Here is a 20,769-nt window from a genome sequence, read left to right as displayed (position 1 = left end):
AAACAATAAAGTTTTTTTTCATTTGCACATTAAATATCTTGTCTTTGTAGTGTATTCAATTTAATATAGGCTGAAAAGGATTTGCAAATCATCGTATTGTACTTTTATGTTTTACACAATGTGCCAAACAGTGCTATATAAATAACACAACATGCTATATAGATCATTCTATCTAACCGGTTCAAAGTCACAGTTTAAAAGACATTTTGGACTGACTTGGACTATAGACTAAAATTCTTCTCCTTTGAATCACCCTCTACCTTAAATATTTTTGTACCTAAATAAATGAATAATAAATATATTTTTTAAAAACATATGCAGAAAAAAAATGTAAATACTCTTGTCATATTATTAAACAAGAAATTTAGTGGTTAGGTTTTGGGACAACCACCTCCCAGCAGAAAGTACCATATAAATGATGATTTTGTACATATTTAGCTAATAAGTATCTCAATTAAAGCCTTGGAGTTAAATAGATCTTAATATAATCCTTGTAAATATTTAAGATCTGAAAACTGTTTTTTGAAATACGTTTTTGACATGTGACCGTAGTTTGAACTAATTCTGTAGAATGAACCATATACAATAGATGCAATTTCCATAAACAAACAAAGACATTAAAATGGGTCATACTGTGAAGCAGCAGACCACACAAGCTCAAAGAATAGAGTGCTGAAGGCTGTACCATGTAAACAACATCTGTCATTGATTGCAACACTTTGGAAGCAATGTCATCACAATAACTGCTTATTGGGTTGCCATGGTTGAGCAGCAATGCACAATCTTAACATCACCAAACTTAGGTGCTGGAGTAGTGTAAAGCACACTGCCATTGGAATCTGGAGCACTAGAAATGTGTTCTCTATAGTGACGGACCAGATTTGACCATCTGGCAGTCTGAGTTTGGTGGATTCACCATCTGACAGTCTGGTTTTGGTGTATGCCAGAATGCATAGTGCCAACAGTAAAGTTTGATGGCAGAGGAATAATGGTCTGAGGCCGTTTCTAGACAACAGCGTGCCTTCAAATTTTTGGCTCCACTATTCGGAGTCCTTTCCTGCTTCAGTATGATAATGTCCCATGCACAAAGCAAGGTGCATAAAGAAATGCTTTGCTGTTTTTGATGTGGAAGAACTTGACTGGCCTCTTCAGAGCCCTGACCTCAACTCTGTCCAAACCTTTAGAATGCCGACTGTAAGCCAGACCTTATCATATAACTCCAATGCTCAACCTCAACAATGCTCTTGTAGCTGAACAGAAGCAAATCTCCACAGCCACAAGAGAGGAGGTTTTTAAAACAGCACAAAGGGACCAACTCCATATAAATGCCCATGAGATGTACAACAAGGACATATGCGGAAGTTAACCTTGGTTGTCCACTTCACCACGTTATGTTCTGAATGCAGACTGCTGTAAGCTTTTCATGCAATGGTAAAAAATTATCCTCAGACAACAAGGCATTTAAAACTAGACTTTGAAGGCTTCTTTCCCCCCTCCCAGTCCGCAGTATGTAAATGTAGAACATTATGCAACAAACAATGTAATTAAGTATATCATTATGTAATCGCATTTAAACACTATATCAAACAACAACATCTCTATTGTGCTGGACACTTACCAGCTGCCTCCGTCAGACCCCAAACCTTCTGCCCGTAGATGTCAGTCTTATTCCATGCCAGGACATAGACCAGTCCCGGGGCAGCTGGGTACCACTTCTGGTACTGCCTGCCCTCTATGACGGCAGTCACATGTACCTTGCTGAGGCCTGGAGGTATGGAGGCGTGTGTAAGGATGATGCGCAGCAGTGACTGGTATCCGGCTGCACGTGTGCTGAGGTAGCTGAGTTTCACAAAGCTGCCTGGAATGAAAATCTCCTCCTGCACAGCCTGTAGGGGTGCACATTGTTATTCAAATGAACAAATATCCAAACTCAGCTTAGTAGTTATTTACCTCATTGATATGCTATGAGTGAGTATTTTTTCAGATCTTCTGCTCTTTTACAAAGTATAGAGAAATCAATAAAAATTCTCATGTGGTTATTGACCCTATGCATGTTTTCAGTTAAGACCCTATGCCAGCTTTCAGCTTCTATTCATAACAGTTGAAAATATTTTGACAAGAGGATATTTAGAATATATTTTTAGTTTAAAAAAACTAATTAAATTGAAAAGGTTTGCTTCTGTTCGCAATTTGTTTTTTTAAGCACAGGTTTCTGAGCTGAACATCTGTGTTTATTGTCTTCATATTACATAAAAATATGCACCTATTATTTTCTCTCAAGATCTTTGTTTTTATTAATTAAAAAGATAAAGCTACTTGTCTTGAGTCCTTGCAAGGTACTTTACACTGGTGTGTCTTCCATTGATTGCACCGATTATTGTCACCCAGTGGATAAGAGTATCTTTTAATTTATAAAATGTAAATTTTTTAATAGCAAAAAACTGTTAAAATGCCCATGCACAGCAGTGTAAAAGGTGAACAAGAGATCAAGTCATTAGAGGCTCAAAATCACCAAATAAGCTCAGCTTCTTCATGCCATGCTGGATGAGCTACTAACAAGCCCGGGCACCACGAAGGTAACGCGTGGCTAAACGCCATCCCCTTACGATCCTAATTGTTCATTTTGACTGCTCAACTTTGGCAGGGGATTGCATTATCTACTGCCAATGGCATGGATTACAAAAAAATCTGGAGATTTAGCTCATTCTGCCACAACGATCACAGCCCGAGACACATGGATTTTGGAAGCTAAAACAGATCTGGGGAATTGAGGTGACGCTAGCCCACGATAGCCCCCCCTCCTACTTTGCCTGCATTATCACTTAGCCTGCTAATTAGTACCAAAGCATGAAATTAAACGGAGGCACAGTGAGGACAATCATCTTTCTTCAAATTGCTCAGCACTGTAAACCCAGTATATATAATGTCCTCATTTAAAAAAAGAAATCAGCATATCCATTACATTTTTCTTTAATGCGTGATCAAAGTGACCTCATATACGGGGTTAATCGGTGCAAAACTTTGACAATTCCCAGCCTGCTGGATTCCTCAGTGACATCTGTATGTGGTACAATTTCACTATGGAAATAAGGAGAGCCAGTCTGATTGGAATAGAACGCACAGGAAGAAGCCTGAAAATACCACCATGCCACAAAGCCGTGGTAACTTGATTCATTAGATTTTTTTTATGCTTACCTTTCCCAAATGAGCAGAGTGATTTCACTGCCATAGCACTACTTGTCTAGATCAATCAACATAAAACAAATACACTGGAGCCCCATACTGTAAAATTACCATATTTGAATTAACTTTGAGTATTGGACTAAACTGAAAAGAGCTAATTCAATTTACTGCCTTTACGGCTTACTGTTTTACTACTTTTTTGTTTAGATATGAGCTTAAACTTCAAATTTTGCTCATAGAGCTGTGTACATATGTGTACCCAGGGTTTGATTGGGAGGGTATACAAGGGTATACCATAATTTCAATCCCCCTTGTAAAACTGCCACCTCCACTTATCCATCCTTTCGAATTAATGTTATATCCTCTAAAGGTGAGGTCATTCATTTTTCAAGTTATTTTTTGTAATGTCTGGTGAGATTCTCCTCAAAATTTAGCAGCTGTCAATAAAATTCATGCTCAAAAGATAGAAATCTGTCTCTGTGGTTGCCCCAGGTAATGTAAACCTGAGAAAAAACAAATGATGTAGACAAAGACACACTCAGTTCAAGGAGGCATACCTACTTGCCTTCCAATCATGTTGCATGTACAAGGTAACAGGAGCCTTAGCTTAGCCTTAAAGCTTGCAAGCTAAAACCTGAGCTGTGTTAAGACATATTGTGACAGCTGGGTAAAAATAATGGTTGAAAAAATAACACTAAAATTGCCAGGTCTGCCACTGTCTGTGATGGCTTATACTGTCAAGCAAACTATGAAAAGAAAGATGGAAGAACACAGACACACACAAACCAGGGGAGCCTATGACAACTGTCATCGACAGGATACACCCTGGACAGGTCACCCCATTGCAGGGCGGACAGACATATACATACACACGCATCTATGGGCAATTTAGCATGTCCAATTGGCCTGACTGCATGGCCTTGGACTGTGGGAGGAAACCCACATAGACATGGGGAGAACATACAAACTCCACACAGAAAAGACCCTGGCTGCCTGGCTGGGAATTGAACCCTGGCCCTTTTTGCTGAGAGGCAACAGTGCTACCCACTGCACAAGTGGGCCCTGGGCTTTGACTTGTAACATTAGCTACCTAGATAGGGCTTAGTGAGGTAATCTAAGCAAGTCAGCTAAAACTTCACAGGGTAATATCACCTAGCCACTTCTTGTGTTAGCTAATTAGCTGTGTCAACGTCAGCTTGTAGGACACTTTTATTTAGTGACAACTGATTGGAATTAGCATTCAGGCATTTTAGAGAATTCATGTATGTTCTGTTCAACCCATATCCTATATTAAAATCAAAAATTGGATAATGAAAAAACATTTCTTTTTTTATCATTATAGTCTCTCAAAACAAATACAGATTGATTCATGTCAACAAATTGAAATTTGTGCTTTTCATTGAATTTTTGAATGTACCACCCCATATTATCCCACTGTACACACCTGTAATTCTGGGATGACAGGTCCACGTAGGGTGCACTCTCCTGTGTATCTGGTGAGGGGGGAGGGCAGTACGATGGGATAGGGGCTGATAAAGTTCTTCATATCACAGGTTTGGGGAGTACCCTCCACTCGAGACATGACAACCTTGTCCAACACCAGGAAATTGTTCCAGGGCAGCCAGATGGTGCGTCTCTGGGTTAGAAAAGGTGGTCTCTGGAACACCAGGGTCACTGAGATAGCCCCCACCACCACCAGGTCAAAACTGTATGAGAAAGCCAAGGGATACAAAAGAAAAATCCCTGTTCTGCTGACACTACATTTTTCAAATGTCCCTGAGTGCAAGAGAATAATGAGCTCTTTTATAGCAGTAACCAAGTGAGGAAACCAATTATGTATAAAAAAAAGTGTGTGTGTGCGGCCCATACCTGCCATCCTGTCGGCTGATGGTAAAGCCGTACTCTGGGTGCTGAAGGAAGGTGATGTTGACCCCCACTAGAGGTGCACCGTCTATTGCCACCACTTGCCCCCGCACCACAGCCGCTTGGCTGAAGCAGAAATTGTGAACAAAAAAGTTATGAAACAGATAATTCCGGTTGTAAAAAAAAAAACGATTGCCTTGATATATACTCACACATATGACTGCACACATAAATTGAATTAGTCATTGAATTCCAATAATGTCCCCACCATCGCGCTGCTCATTAAATAATGCAACCATAGCCTACTATTAACAAACGACATTGTGTGTAGTTTATAATAATTATTATTATTAATACTATGATAAATTAATTGTTGAACATAATACATTTTATTATATAATAAATTGGTGTATTTTGTGACAATTTTAGGAAATATTCAATGTGTTGTGTTACAGTAATGTCATCATGCTTCACATAGTGCCTAACAACACCCGTTAAAGGATTGGCTTGGCAAAAAAATCAATGGAGTTGATGTAGTTAATCAGCCAAGACATGTTTGGTATCTAAACTTTGCATCACTGAAGCTATGAGGCTAATGGTACTAACACACGAGTAGTCAGTAGTCACCCAAAAATCTTCTGTATATGTATCTGCAAAACTTCTCTTAAACTGCATCCAGGTCTTCATTACTACACATTAAGTCACTTGTTAATGAGCGATGTTAAAAGGGAGCGGGAGATTGACAGGCAGATTGGTGCTGGGTCAGCAGTTTTGTGGGCTCTTTACTGGTCTGTTGTGTCAAAGAAAGAGCTGAGCCATAAGGCAAGGCTCTTGATTTACCGGTCGATCTACATTCCCACCCTCACCTATGGTCATGAGCTTTGGGCAATGACCGAAAGAATGAGATCGCGAATACAAGCGGTCGAAATGAGTTTCCTCCACAGGGTGTCTGGACTCTGCCTTAGAGATAGGGTGAGAAGTTCGGTCATCCGGGTGGGACTCAGTAGAGCCACTGCTTCTCCACGTCGAGAGGAGCCAGCTGAGGTGGTTCGGACATCTGGTTAGGATGCATACTGGACGCCTACCCCTGGAGGTGTCACAGGCAAGTCCACCCGGGAGGAGACCCCGGGGAAGACCCAGGACACGCTGGCGTGACTATATTGCCCAGCTGGCCAGGGAGTGCCTCGGAACCCCCCCCGGGGAGCTAGTGGAAGTGGCTGGGGAAAGGGAGGTCTGGGCCTCATTGCTTAGGATGCTGCCCCCGCAACCCGAAGCCCAAAGAAGCGGAAGATAATGGATGGATGGATGGATGGATGGATGGATGGATGGATGGATGGGTGGATGGATGGATGGATGGATGGATGGATGGATGGACATTAAGTCACACTTGAACTATTACTTGTCATCTGACTCCTGTTCATACAGATATATGGATGCTACATTACATACACAACTTCTGTTGATTCTATTCATAATTATATCTTCACTTTAAAAGATTCAGGTTTAGCATGCAATGTAATGCATTTCTGCAGTTTACAGTGAAACTGTGTCCTAAACAGTATTGGCAAACAACCTTCAGTACCTTGATGTGTTTTAGCATTTGTACCGTGATGTGGTTTTGAGAGAGGTTTTGGGGATGTATTTACAGAAAAGATTTGGGTGACAACTGACTTCTATATTTTATTAGCATTGTTAGTTTTGTAGCTTTGGCATTAAATTGAAGAAGCATACTTTTGACACCAAACATGTCTTGGCTGATCAGCTACATGTGAGGTAAGTTTTATATTGTACACGTTTGATTTTTTACAAAACCTTTCCTCTAACTGTGGTAAACTCACTCTAATGCACATACGCTTGTGCTTTTAGCTTTAATACATCATTACTGAATTCTGACTCAACATCAATTTCAGTTTCTGTGCCACTTCAAAAGCAATTAAAACTCAATGTTGTCTCCTTTTGTTATCCTTTGTCATTTGTCTGCTTCATGGGAGCAAGGTCACACTATAATTGAAATGTCAACAGAATTTGCTCAGCATCTACTCCAGCTGTTTAATAGTGGGTAGGTTTTTATTTTTATTCTTTCAGGGAATATGCTATAGAAAAAGAAAAGGGGGAAAAAAACAACTGTCAATTTGCTGGAGCCATGCATTGCCTTAAAACTAGACACGTCAGCCACTCAAGCGCTCGATTGCATTTTGTGTAATAATTAAGTTTGAGGGAGTTCAACATGAAGGCTGTGGCAGAAATCTCAAACTTCAAACTAGAAAAAAAATCCTCTCAGACCTTTCATGTCATCTGCCATGCTTGATTGACTTCCCATTTGAATAATAAAGAGACGAAGACTCTCCTTTTTCTTTTGCCAGTCAAAATTGTGTGCTTAATAAACGATATTGAGATTAAAAACCCATTGGCGACCTGGGCGAACATGATGGAAGCCATAATAAAAAGTCGTCTTGGCCTGTGTGTGTGTGGTTGGAGGGGTGTGGGGGTGGTTGAAGGGTGGAAGCTACTGAAATTGAGGACAACCTGAGGAAAATTGTGATCCACAGTGCAGCGAGCAGGATGATTCAGGCCGGGTCCAGGCCAGTGCCCCTGGCTGCCTGTCTCCCTGCTGCTTTTTCAAAGAGAGAGCAATTCCACCCCAATGTGACACATATGTTGCCAAGCTTAATATCCGTCCGCTGCCTGGGCCCATGAGTCCACCGTCAAATCCGACCTCCAGCAATAAAGACCTTCAAAGTCTAATGACTTCAGTAACTCCAGCACTTAGCAGCGGCGGGATTTATGGGGCCCGCGAAATCCAGATTTCCAACCTCATTCAAGTTCTCTACTCATTCGCTTGGCCCTCCCTCTCTCTTCCCCCGTTTGAAATTCTCCACGAGGTCTCTTGCACACACTATATAGCCTACCAGTTCTCACCTCGCCTCCTCTGATACCAATAATATCTTCCCCTTGCTGTAAATCCCACAAATAAAAACAAACAAAAGTAACATGTTATTAATTAAAACATTACACTTTTAAAAGTAGCTGCGTAATTGGTTTTTGGCTTATGTGTGCAGCAATCTAACTGATGTAAAATGCTTACACTGTGTATTTTTTTATTTTATTTGAGTTTTTTCACTCTAACATTTTTTCATTTTTCAACCTCTCTTTATCCCTTACAATTAACAAGCTATGCCTTTAAGGCTAATATATGCAAATAATATCTCTTCTGATTGGCTGCCATGTATCATGCCTGACTCAATCTGTGTTGAAATATTTTTCATTCCTGTAATATTATTATGTGCGCTAAACTGCTGTAGGCTGAATAGGTGGATGCAGTACAATGCAAATGTTTGAGCTCTGTTACATTGCATTGATTTTATAAGTGAATTAAATGCGTATCCTCTAGACTCTACAGGGAACACAGTTCTGCACATTTAAAAACACAAGTACAGTTTATTTGCTGAAATTCACATTGGGAAAAAAATGGCCTGTTATGGCACATTTATATAGTTTTACTTTTTCTGATACGTTAAATTATGCTAATCAATAGAAAATGTCATGTAAGTTTGTTTCCCTGTAGAAGATGTGTACTTATTTCCACTTTAATAACAAAATCAACAAAACATATGTGGGGGCAAACTATGCTTATGAATGTACATGTGAACACATTACTTTCTATGGCATCACAAAAATAATTATTTCTGAACAACCCATTTCTGCAGCTTAATTTCCACTGTATGACTGTGGAGCACATGCTGCACTGTTACATACTAAATTAAACTCCTTTATTTAAAAGAAGCTAGATTTCCATGGTACATAATATATCCAAAAGAGCCGACACACTCCTAATTGGAGAATTTAATGGCTTTAAAGTACGTTCAATGCTAAGACAGGTGTTGCACACACCCTGTTTTATCCTCAAAGAAAAGCACTGCCAGTAGAACAAGACAGTCTGGAGCAGCTGCATGAAAGCTGTACTTAGCCCATGTATTGGGTTGTGGAGTAGTGAAATTGCATTGCATGGAGTGGTGGAGCACCATCAAATGCCTTTAGGTTGAGTTACAGCGGCATTTGTGATCCAGAACTAATGATCCAACATTAGTATCTGACCTCACTAATGTTCTTGTAACTCAAAGCAATGAAATACTTATAGCAATGTCCTAACATCTAGGGATAAAGCCTTCCGAGGAGATTAGAGGCTGTTACTCCAGCAAATGACAGATATTTTTGGATGAGCAAGTGTTTACAGACATCTTAGACATATAGGGCTGGTTTCCGCGACTTGGATTAGGCCTAATCCTAGCCTAAAAAGAATTTTCAAAGGTGATTCACCACTGGCATTGCAATTCAGTCCACATCTAGATTTAATCCCAGTCCAGGAAACCTGACAATAGTGTACAAGCTCTTTTTTACAAGCTCTTCAAAAGACTTTTTTACAAGATTTTTTATCTTGTTTTCAAAAATAGTTGTTCAAAAGAATTATCAACTGAAATTGCCACTGTTCCAAAGAATGCCTTACTGGCAACTTCATTCTTAAGAGTGTGGACATATGAAGCTCTAAGTGAATCAGGGTTTTTTGAATGTCAACTGATCATTCAGCGGTGAGCGGTGAGCACAGACTGGCATGGGAGGAAAAAAATCTGCATGTGCCTCTGGTTTTGCCTCGAACACGAGCAGGATAAATGTGCACGGACAGAATTTTCTCTGAGCCGCCGTGCAGTACAATTTGTTACTCAAGTGCAGCACACCACAATTGATTTCCCCCTTGTAACACAGGCCATTTAATTAATTTATTTGTTTATTCGGTCGTGTGTGGGAGAGGAGCGGGAAAAAAAAGTGTATCTATTTTTCAAAACAGGGAAAGAAAAGGCTCTCTCCTTCTTTTTCCCTCCAGTCTGTATTGTGAAAAGGTCCTGCATCATTTTTCTCTGCTCACAGTGCGAACGAGAGGCATTCAGGAGAAATTTACAGTGACATTTTTATACCTGCTACAGCACAAGGAGTCATAAAGCATAAATATGTAACAAACAATCTGACTTTATATGATTACATATTGATAGACGTAAAGACAGGGATAAAACACGGACAGTGGCTGGAGTGACGTGTGGCGTGATATATTTACACATTTGCTCGCACCTGCCATCAAAGGGAACGTCTCCATGCAGTGTGTGTGTGCCAGATTTGCCCAGGAGAAAGCGGACTCGCTGGAAGAAAGTGTAAGTGGGAAGAGGCGTGGAAGGCGGCTGGCTGTGGCTTTGCTGGAGGAGGGCAAGAGGGTCAGGAGCGCCCTGGCAAAGGGGCTTATTACTGCAGCTTCCCTGCTGACAACAGTCCGGGTCCACACAGTCTACCAGGCCATCTGAAATACATACAAACACATACAACTGTTGGCATATCTTGCACATGAGGTCACACATATGTCCATATAAATTATGTACAATGTTTTCCATTGTATTTTGAAATACAGTTTGGTTGAGGTGGGGAGCAGAGGGTGGGGGAGTGATGCAGAATGTAAGTGAAAAAAACCTTTTTTTTACAATGATTACACTTGTTTATAAATCGTTACGTAAATATTAAGTAAGACAGTAATATATATATGTAGAATTATTAATTAATAATTGCTAAACAGTAGCTAGACTCTAACAGACTAAAACGTCTTTACGCATTTTGCATAAATATTGGCAGCCGACATGACCAAAATGCACCTCTCTCTGTGAATTTCCATATATCAGCATGCCCGAGCTACAAGTCCTCCTCCTCATGTGGCTTCTTGTTGTTGCATGCTCAACGTTTTTTAAACGGTCCAAGTATACTTTGGCAAGTGTCCATATACCTTAGCGCAATGCCAAAATATATCCTGTGAGTGGTAAACACTGTAGTATATATACAGAGTTTAGATGTAATGGAATAAAAGTAGTGGGAAAATTAAGTATCTTTGTTAAGCCCACGTTACATTGAAAGGGCAGTGGAACAGTAATAAATAAATAAAAAACATAATTATTAAATGGAAAAAAAATCATAATCTACAGAAACACAATGCTTTTTTATCACCTATTAAACCAAAAACCTCAAAATCAGTGCTTGTAGCAAACATGCTAATTGGATGGACCTAAAAAGGAGCTCCACAAACAGCTTGTTTGTGAAGATCCTGATAAATCAATGTGAGGAGTTATTTATATCAGCATTAATATGCCCTTTAAAGGGGCAATCAAACTAGACAGTTTCCTCGATAGCAGACATCATGAGCAATGAGCTTAGCAGTGGTGCTATTCTGGACGGTGCCAGCATTTCATGGCATGATGTTACATAACTAAAAATCACATAGTTCCCCATTTTGCAGTCAAAAAGTTTTTTTTTTTTCATTAAACATATTAAAAGAAGAATTCCATCAAGAAAACTGCCAACCAGTAACAGCAAGGAACAGTGTGAACTAAGTAAACAATACAACAGCAGTTTTTCCCATGCATCTTTTCAATGTATGCTGTATGTATTGATTAGCCAAGTCAGGTATTGGACGACAACCACAAATAACACTGACACAAATAAAATCACTCCCTATTATATTAATATTGCTTTTATTTATTAGAGTATTGGTGTTTTTCTGAGCAAAACAAATGTTCACTGCTCAAATAAATACATAAATCTAATGTACTCAGGTGCCAAAAACCTTTGCTCAGTACTATCTATATTGTTGTTATATAAAAAGCTTGTAATTTTCATTAAAAAACACTGCCTAGTACATTATATTAACTGTTTTCGATGAACTTGCCATTAGAAATAGCCCAAAATTGCTTACTAATAAAAATTGGGAAGTTAGGAACATTCAAATTTATCAACACCTCCTTATCATATATAGTTACCAATTCAAAGATTCAGAGAAGGCTTCATCTCAACAGTGACAATATGTAATTACTGTAATGCTATAGGAATGTTCAAAGCCTAATCCTATACTTCACCTTAACCTCTCTTACAAAAATAGTTTTGCTGTTTCAGTTTAAAAGAATGAAATGTAGCTTTTACAATAAAGCAAATCACAAAGTCAGGACCACTTTATTGATCAGGTCAAATACAGGTCAGAGCTGAATTTTCTAGTTCTTATACACAGTTAGGGCATTTTTGTCCTTATTTTCTATCTAAAAGAGTTTTATTTGTGTTGTTGATAATGGTCATATAGCGATAAATCTGGAAAAAAGTGCTCTTTGGATACACTTTTCTCTTACAACACCCTGCATATATCTTGTGCCATTTCTGCCTGTTGCTATTGTTTCATGTAGTGACAGGAAGCATAGTTCACTATAAGTAGCATAATGATGTTACCTTTATCTACATTAAAACTGGTGTTTTGACACATGAGGGCGCATTGAAAGCCCCAGACACTGCAGACTCGATCTCTACCATCCCCTTTTATGGTATGTTAATGATGAAAACTCATCTGATAAAATAATACAGTGATGGTGGTAAATAATGAAGAGACAGACCTGAATGTGAGCTAATAAACTACATGAAGCACTCTCACAAAATTCTTAATATGAAGCTTATGTTTTGGTTTTGTTTGACCCTTTTTAGTAAATCAGTAACAGTATCTAGCAGTCTGGCTAAATAACTTGATTATTTTGATAATGTGTTCAGGGTTCAATTGTTTGCGTATGGTCGATTGCTTAGTAAGAAGATTTCTTAACTTGAGATAAGATGCTGTATGATTAAAATAAGATTCCTAAATTAAGGATTGTTTCTGCCATGCAAATTTGTGAAAAATGTCATCTTGACCTGTCAGATCTTAAGTTAAGACAATATAAAGGACGTTTCTTTAATATGGCCCTTGGTTCAAAACACCACTGTGAAGAACAATTCTGACACAGTAAGTCTTTCTAGAATTTCACATCAAACCTCTCTGACTCAGTTCCCATTTATTTATTTATTTATTTATTAAGTGTTCCTCTTTTGCGTTGATGCAACTTTACACACTTCTAGCATTCTCTCCTGCTTTTTATAAGGAGTCACTTGGAATGACATTTCTGGCTTGAAGCTGAGCTCTGCTATGTGCCATTTTTTATTTTTTAAATAGATCTTTTTTTGTTTTGGAATTAAATTCATACATATGCATTGACATCATAACTTGTATTAATTTTTTAAAAAATAATTTGAGTATAAGCCTTTAGAGCAAAACATCATGGAAAGCACACATTAAATCAGGCATGGCCAAACTTTTGACCAGCACTGCATATATCAGAGGAAATGAAATACTTGTATGGTTCTCAAAGGGAAAAAAATATCTGCAGATGTGGAAGCAAGTGGAACCAACACTTTCATTTGAGTCACAGGCAGCATTTACATGATTATTATCTAAATTCAAGCAGGTGGCATTCTGTGCTGCTCGCTGAGGGCTTGACTTTCAGCTCTGATTCGAAAATACTACATAATTTCCCTCAAGTTCCAAATAGATTTTTTCTCCTGACCTTCGCGCGAGCATTTGTATCTGAATAAAGAGGCAATAGCATCCATAAAAATGGCAGCATATTTCCATAACAATTTCATATATAAATTTTACCCTCTCCCCCCAACAGTAGGAATGGCGCTGACATTTCTAGCTAACTACAGCATCACTTTATAAATGCCAGTAAGGGAAAAAAATACTCTCTTGGAGCACTGGGAATAATAGCTTTTGTCCATGTTATAATGAGCTATTTAAAACCATATTAGCAATATTGTGATCCTGACCACCACGTTATCTGCTGCATGGCTGGCCCGCTGAGTCCTTGTTGCACTGAGATAAATAAGTTTAGAAGGGGATGAACTGAAGCATCTCAGTTCAAGGTCATCTCCTCCTAAGGGGGCAAACAATTACACACCACTGCGAAACATATTTGACTTGTAAATGTCCCTGCTGTGTATTCCTACGAATATTCCTGCCACAGAGGCACCAAACAGCTTATAAATATCCAGCTCACAGGTTCTGAAACAGGAGATTATTCTAAAGCATGAGTATATTCTGCAAGCTACATGTTTCGCCTGCTCCCTACATCATTCAATTTCTATTTATTACAGACAATCATTTTAAAGAATGAAGAGATATATGAACCATTCTACCATATTAGTACAAACTGCAGTCCAACAATAACATAATAATAATAATAATAATAATAGTAATAATAATAATAATAATAATAATAATACAATCAAATACAAAAGCAGTATTCTGACCTTATAGATATTGTGGAATATTTGTTTTCCTTGTTTTTATTCTTAAGATGTAAATCTCACTCATGACTCATGATATGAGTTTCAATGCTGAGTCTCCATTATTCTTAGTCCATGTGACTAATCATGCAAATACTGACTCTCATCTAGCTCTGTATTCAAAACAATTGATTTGGTGCTTATTTCTGTCTCCTGATTTACTACAGCAGAGATTAATCATTTACAACTACATTGTGTTAAGTCTGCTTGTCAGAATTGTTTCATTTAGACAAGGCTAGACTGGGACTTGAGAGCTCTACAAAAAACATCTTCCAGTATCCGGTGGTATCCTGACTCTCTCGTTTTGGCAAGGACAAAGATTTACAACAATATTTACATAGATAATCTTCTTCTTCTTCTTTCGGCTGCTCCCTTTAGGGGTCGCCACAGTGGATCATCTGCCTCCATCTTGCCCTATCCATTGCCTCCTCTACTCTTACACTAACCATCTCCATGTCCACCTTCACTACATAATGGTATGATCCATTTAAAACTTAGGCATTAATTAAGGTAATAATAATAATATAAGAAATAATACATATTTTATAGATAGATAGATAGATAGATAGATAGATAGATAGATAGATAGATAGATAGATAGATAGATAGATAGATAGATAATCCCTTAACTCCTAAATTTTAACTTGTGATCATACTTGCATTTTTACATTTTTTTTTCCAAAGTTGTTCTTAAATAATTTTGAAAAATTCTTTTGAAGAGAAATTCAAAGACATTTATCATTATTTATTTATTTAATTCCAAACTTTTTCCGTTTCCATGCTACTACCATAATGCAGAGTTTTAGTCTTACTTTAGCCACACCCCTGCAGCTTAGAGCAGGTGTGAAGGTCCAAAGTTTGAAATTAGCATTTTATCTTAAGAACTGGCACTGCCAAAACACATAGTAAACCTTTTTTTTGTTTCAATGAAAAATATGATTTTATGCATGTATAACTGTTCAAATCACATGCACATGTAATCTGTAGATGGTGGCATTTTCACTAAAGTCTACTGCAATTAAGACAGAAATGCTTCATCATAGGACACAGATGATCAGTCACAATAACTTTGTACTGATTTCCACTGACCATTATAATAAAGGGATAAGCAGACCCAGACTATCCTAGCAACATGCCCCCCCACTTGTGGGGTCAGGCCAGTTTTGTCATGCCCTGTCATAATTTCACACTTGCTTTGTCTACTTGTGTGTTCATGTGCTTTCTGGTGCGGTTCTCATTTCCCCATGCCCACACTAAATGCACATTAAATACAACTTCACTTAATTGTCCACCAAAATGATATAGGGCTAAGCATATTTCCCACAGATCAGTGCACTGGTGATGTTGTAAAATGCTGCTATGAAAATATATAGGGAATGTTAATACTGAATAAGGGCAAAAACATGATACATAGCCAGTGCCTGCAATTAACCAGTACTCACACACTTTTGATAAATTTAGAAATCAGACACATTAGTGTACACTTATGCAAACTCCCATGCATTGAAAGTGTTGACGTGGTGTACACCACATATATACTTGCCCACTTGTCAAGAATTTAGTGGGGGGTGACTCATCTAACCAGAATTTCCACACTTTTTTTCCACATCTCTGTAGATCAGTGCCTTTGTACCACCGTACTCTCAGATGAGGGGTTGTACTGAAGTCACTTACATATTTTGCTTGTACACTCTTTTAATCTAAACACAGACAGGATGTTTATTGAGGTCAGTACTTCATCTAAGAAATGCTGATTAAATTGTGGAATTACTGTGTAAGTGTGGGTAGCCAGAACAACCCACAATTTTTTTTGTGGGTTGTTCTGGCTACCCACACTTACACAGTAATTCCACAATTTAAATGTTTTTTTTTAAAAAAAAAGCTTGTTTTGATTTATGTGTCTTATGTCATGCATTGAGGACATTTTCAATAAAATCCAGATTAATTTGCAACATTCAGGCTTGATGGAAACATAGAGCATTTGAGTGTTCCGCTGTTTCAGTTTTAAAACAAAAGTTCAGAGACTCTGATATAAGAAAATAACTTCTAAGAAAGAAACACATTCTGAGAAAAAAATCCTTTCAGTTTTCCTTTCAGTTTTAAAATGTCCTGGTATTTTTAGTGCAGGAAGAGATGAAATATTTCTTCGTTGATTCTAAAATAAAACTAAGATTGGAAATGTTATTTTTATGGTATAGTTCAACATGAAAATTAACCAGAAACCATCATGTATATTCAGAGGCAGAATGAAAATGGAATTCAAAATTTACTTTATTACACATGCAAGTAATATGCACTTCTTCACATTCAGCTATACGCATTCAGGTTTGGCTAGAGGCTACACCTGACCCTTCTGGTGCGGGAGCTTCTTCGGTTTCTTCAGAAACCATTAACTTCGGCCTAACTTCATTATGTGGCCACTTTGCCACAGCTGTAAAGCCTTTGATTGTCATCTGTTTCCCTAAGGCCTGCTCCTAATGATGCCTCGTTCAGAATATAAATGCATGTTTTAATGAGCACTTGGTCAAACCCAGACACAAATGCGTGTTAGACTTTGATTTTGAACTCCAGAGGCACGTAATTGAATAGCGCTCACCCCTCCCTCCAACCTTCCCCAGATAGCATCTAGCTAGCTCAAACAAGCATATTAGCTGGCAACATTAAAGTGAGACTCGTGAAGACCATGTATACACTTCATCATTATCTTGGAATGGATCTGAATGGTGAAGCAGTTGCTGGTGAGCTGAATAATCCCTGCAGGCTCTCAATTCTAAAACGTGAGCCTCAGCACAACAGAAGCTCCGTTAAAAAGCCGTTCAGCAGCAACTCCCTCTTTCATGTGATCTCGGATGCATAAAGAACAAGAGGAGAAACAGCAGAAGGAAAGGAGGGGATTGAGAGAGGCAATGCTGGAGTCTTTGTGACAACAAATTTAGCTTATAATGCTTTGGTGATTTAGAGCCTTCATTGGAGCTTGGCGGGTTGAACATTCCAGCACCAGCAGTAGCAACCCATGCGCTGGAACATTCAGCATTTGTGGCTAGCAGCCATGCTGGTGAATGATACAGATGGCATGGCTAATGATAGGACCTGGATTCAGCAACGTTCCCTTCCCTTCATTTCTCCATCTATCCTCCTCACCACACTTGTCCTGCTCACTCCATTTCAAAACAAGAAAAATAAACTATAGGGTTATGGAAAGGCTACTTATATGGTTATAAAAAAATTTATGCTACTGACATAGTGTTAAATCACTGGTAAATTGTGACTGTAAGAAACTTGGTCAAAACATGAGAAACGTCTGTGATAATGCTAATTTCTTGGAATTCTCATAGTTTGCTAGCTCTGTGCTGATTCACATGAACATTTTTTGGCTATTCTATATTAAACATACTGTATTTGAAGCTTCAGTGATGATAGTGGTGAGCCATGACTATTAGAGCTACATTATTAGTCATAAATGTCAAAACATGATAATATCTACCTCTTTGGTATTCTAATTTCTGATAGCATCCCAATAGGATACCAGTAGTTTGTAAGTGCTAAGCTAACTGTGATTCACATAAAAAATGGTCTGCTCCAAATGAAACAGTTTACATTTGAAGCTTCTAAAAGACATTTGACATGACTGGAAGCTAAGACATTTTAGTCTATGTTTCACCTTGTAGCAGTTTCACTGTGACTGTAGCTCATATTCAAAGTCAGTGATGTTTCTAGGACTTCAGGAAGGTCCTGCCTACTGTGAATCAGAAAGTGATTGGTTGATTCCTCTGTCACTTAGTAAATATATTATTAGTTATTCTAATGCATTAGGACTTCTCCTTAGCCCTTGAATACTAACCAGTAAGAGAGCTTGATCTATGAGAAAAAAAAACATTGTATAATATTTCACATTTTCCTGATACACAATATGCATTACAATATTTTATCACATAGACAAAATTTGCCAGTTGTGCCAGATTTAATAACTGCTATGAAAAACTCCAGGTACAATCATTTTCATATAACATTTCACATACAAAATCAGAGACTAAAAACTATTTATGCTCTTTTTGTAATAAGACATGCAACTTTTTTTAAGTACAGAGGCCACATCATACTCAGAAAAGCATATTATCATGATAATAAAATGTATCACAGAGAGACATCTGCTTCACTGCTTTATATGTCCATTGGAAACAAGCCCTGAAATATAAGCCTTTCGACTGAAATGTGTTTAAGATTCCAAAAAACATACACACATTTGACTGGTACTATACATTCAGATGCATGTCAGATTTTGGCTCCAAATCTCCACATCAGTCATCTTGGAGTAAGAGGGAGGTGAGGGGTTGGGGGAGGACAGAAGTGATATTAAAAAGAACACATGCCTCGGTGAGAGCCTGAGCTCAATCAGCAGCATCGCCTTTCATCTTAACCCAGCCAACAAACCCACAAATCATCTTCCTAGAACGTCACCTGTGCATCGCAAGGGGCCCTCGAGCGCAAAATCGCTCATGCAATCAAAACGAGGGAGAGATTGGTTTAGTTTGTTCCATCTTTTTCTCTGTGTTTGTTTGCCTTTTGAACAGAATATGCAATAAAAAAAGAAGAGTGCATGTTTTCCCTCATCTTTCATCTCAGCAGGATTGGTAGACATCAAAGGTATTAACCTACACTGGCACAGACTTAAAATCCACTCAGTGCTTAGGCCACACTGGCTTTTCAACAACAGCAGCCAATGGGCAGACCAGCATGGAGAAATGGAAAAAATTGCACTGATGGCTTCTTGGAAGACCAAGAGAGTCAATTCCAAACTGAAACTATTGAACTCTTTACACTCAAAATCTAACTCATAGCAACACTCATCCTAAAATGTAACAAGCCTTCATATCTACATCCTGTAGATTACATCAGACAATTAGTTGTCAACCAGATCCATTTCTGAAAGTTTTAACAGCTTCAAGCGACTTCAAATCTATAGAATTTTCCACTTTTTCTTAATCTGTTTGATCAATTGACCAAATGTTTGGTGTCCAAATCTTACATCTTTACATGTGGTTGTACAATACCGTTCAAAAGTCTGGAATCACATGTAACATTAATAATGTGCATTATTTTCAGAGGTGGAAAATAACAAGTTACACTTACATTAAATTACTGCTGTTACTGTACTTGAGTACAGTTAAAGCATAGTACTTGAGTTCAGTTGTTATATAGTTTTTTTTTTCTACTTCAGTTTTTGACAACCGTTTGACAACATGCGTACCAGCTCATACACAAGAAAAGCAGAGTTAAAGTGAAGTGACTGGGCTCTGAAAGCCAATCAAAACAAAGCAGATCCCAGCCGCAAAAATACACAGCCCTGATATGTTCAAAGACATCAAGTCTGGTGAAGAAAGAAAGAGGATAACTTTACCAGCACACCAAGGACAAATATGACTATAATAAACCTATCAAAATTTCTGCTTAACTCAATTTCCACCCTGAGGAAGCACACAAGCCGTTAGCTGGCTTGCTAACTTAATCTCGCTTAACTGATATTGTGTCCTATTAAAATTTTATTCTTACTTTGTTGTTTTAGAATAAGAATGGTGGTTATTCATTACTTTTTCTTATTTAACTTAAAAACTGCTGCATATGTTCTATTGCAAATACCTGTTACCTAGATACTGCTTAATGTAAAAAAATCATTCAAGGAGCTAATGAGCAGTAGGACTGTAACTAAAAATGACATTATTAATTGAATAATCCCTGTTATTTTGACACATAATCTGATTTTTTAAAAAGACCAAACCGAACTATACTAACAATAATATCACCACAAGAAATTAATAGCAACAAACTCTGCACAGTGTTTCAGAGATTCATAAATCCATTGCTGGAAGCAGATACTGGAAACTGTACATAATCATCTCATCTTGAAATCCATGTTGTTTAATGCAAACCTTATATAGCACAAAGACATGTAAATATGCATTAGCAGAGGATTTTCTCATATGTTTCACTTCAGTTTTGTTTATACAGATTATTTTTAATGATATAGCAAAGAAATATTGAACCTCAGAAATATTTTCAGGTTTTGATTGAGGATAAAATATAACACTAACTAATTACTCAAGTAACTTTCAAATAAACAATTTATATACTTATATACTCATTCTTGAGGCTTTATAGGCTGACTTGCTGCAGCATATGGTCACCATTTTTTAGCATATCGTTTTCTTCCTGACTTATGCTGTATTCACATGTTGATGGCAGGTGGATGTCAGCAATTGGATATTCTATTGTTTTCAATTGAGGTGCAACACACAATTCTGCTAAAACCAGGGGCAACATTCCAACAACGCCAGTGGTAAGCGAAATGTTCTGTGAAGTATGCAGTTTTCCCCACTTTTGCCATTCAGTCCCAGTTGTGAAATAAACCAGATGTTGATTGGGAGCCATGAATGCCAAAATCTGGTTGAATTCCAAAAAACCAATAAAACACAACACAAAAGAGTACAGAGCATACTTCTTCCT

At 38.0% G+C, this 20,769-nt stretch overlaps 1 protein-coding gene across 1 annotated transcript in view; it reads right to left on the bottom strand.

Moving 5' to 3' along the window:
- The window catches only part of LOC108430898 (teneurin-1), a 283,207-nt gene that overhangs the window by 59,877 nt on the left and 202,561 nt on the right, over nucleotides 1-20,769 (bottom strand). Inside the window, exons 15-18 of the mRNA XM_017703711.2 lie at nucleotides 10,168-10,390; nucleotides 5,053-5,172; nucleotides 4,628-4,889; nucleotides 1,619-1,886 (exon numbers count right to left, since the gene is read on the bottom strand). Coding sequence (XP_017559200.1) covers nucleotides 1,619-1,886; nucleotides 4,628-4,889; nucleotides 5,053-5,172; nucleotides 10,168-10,390 — 873 coding nt within the window. The remainder of the gene's footprint in view (nucleotides 1-1,618; nucleotides 1,887-4,627; nucleotides 4,890-5,052; nucleotides 5,173-10,167; nucleotides 10,391-20,769) is intronic.

The sequence above is a fragment of the Pygocentrus nattereri genome, chromosome 8 (genome assembly GCF_015220715.1).
Source record: "Pygocentrus nattereri isolate fPygNat1 chromosome 8, fPygNat1.pri, whole genome shotgun sequence".
Taxonomy (NCBI): Eukaryota; Metazoa; Chordata; class Actinopteri; order Characiformes; family Serrasalmidae; genus Pygocentrus; species Pygocentrus nattereri.
This window is presented reverse-complemented; position numbering and strand designations above follow the sequence as displayed.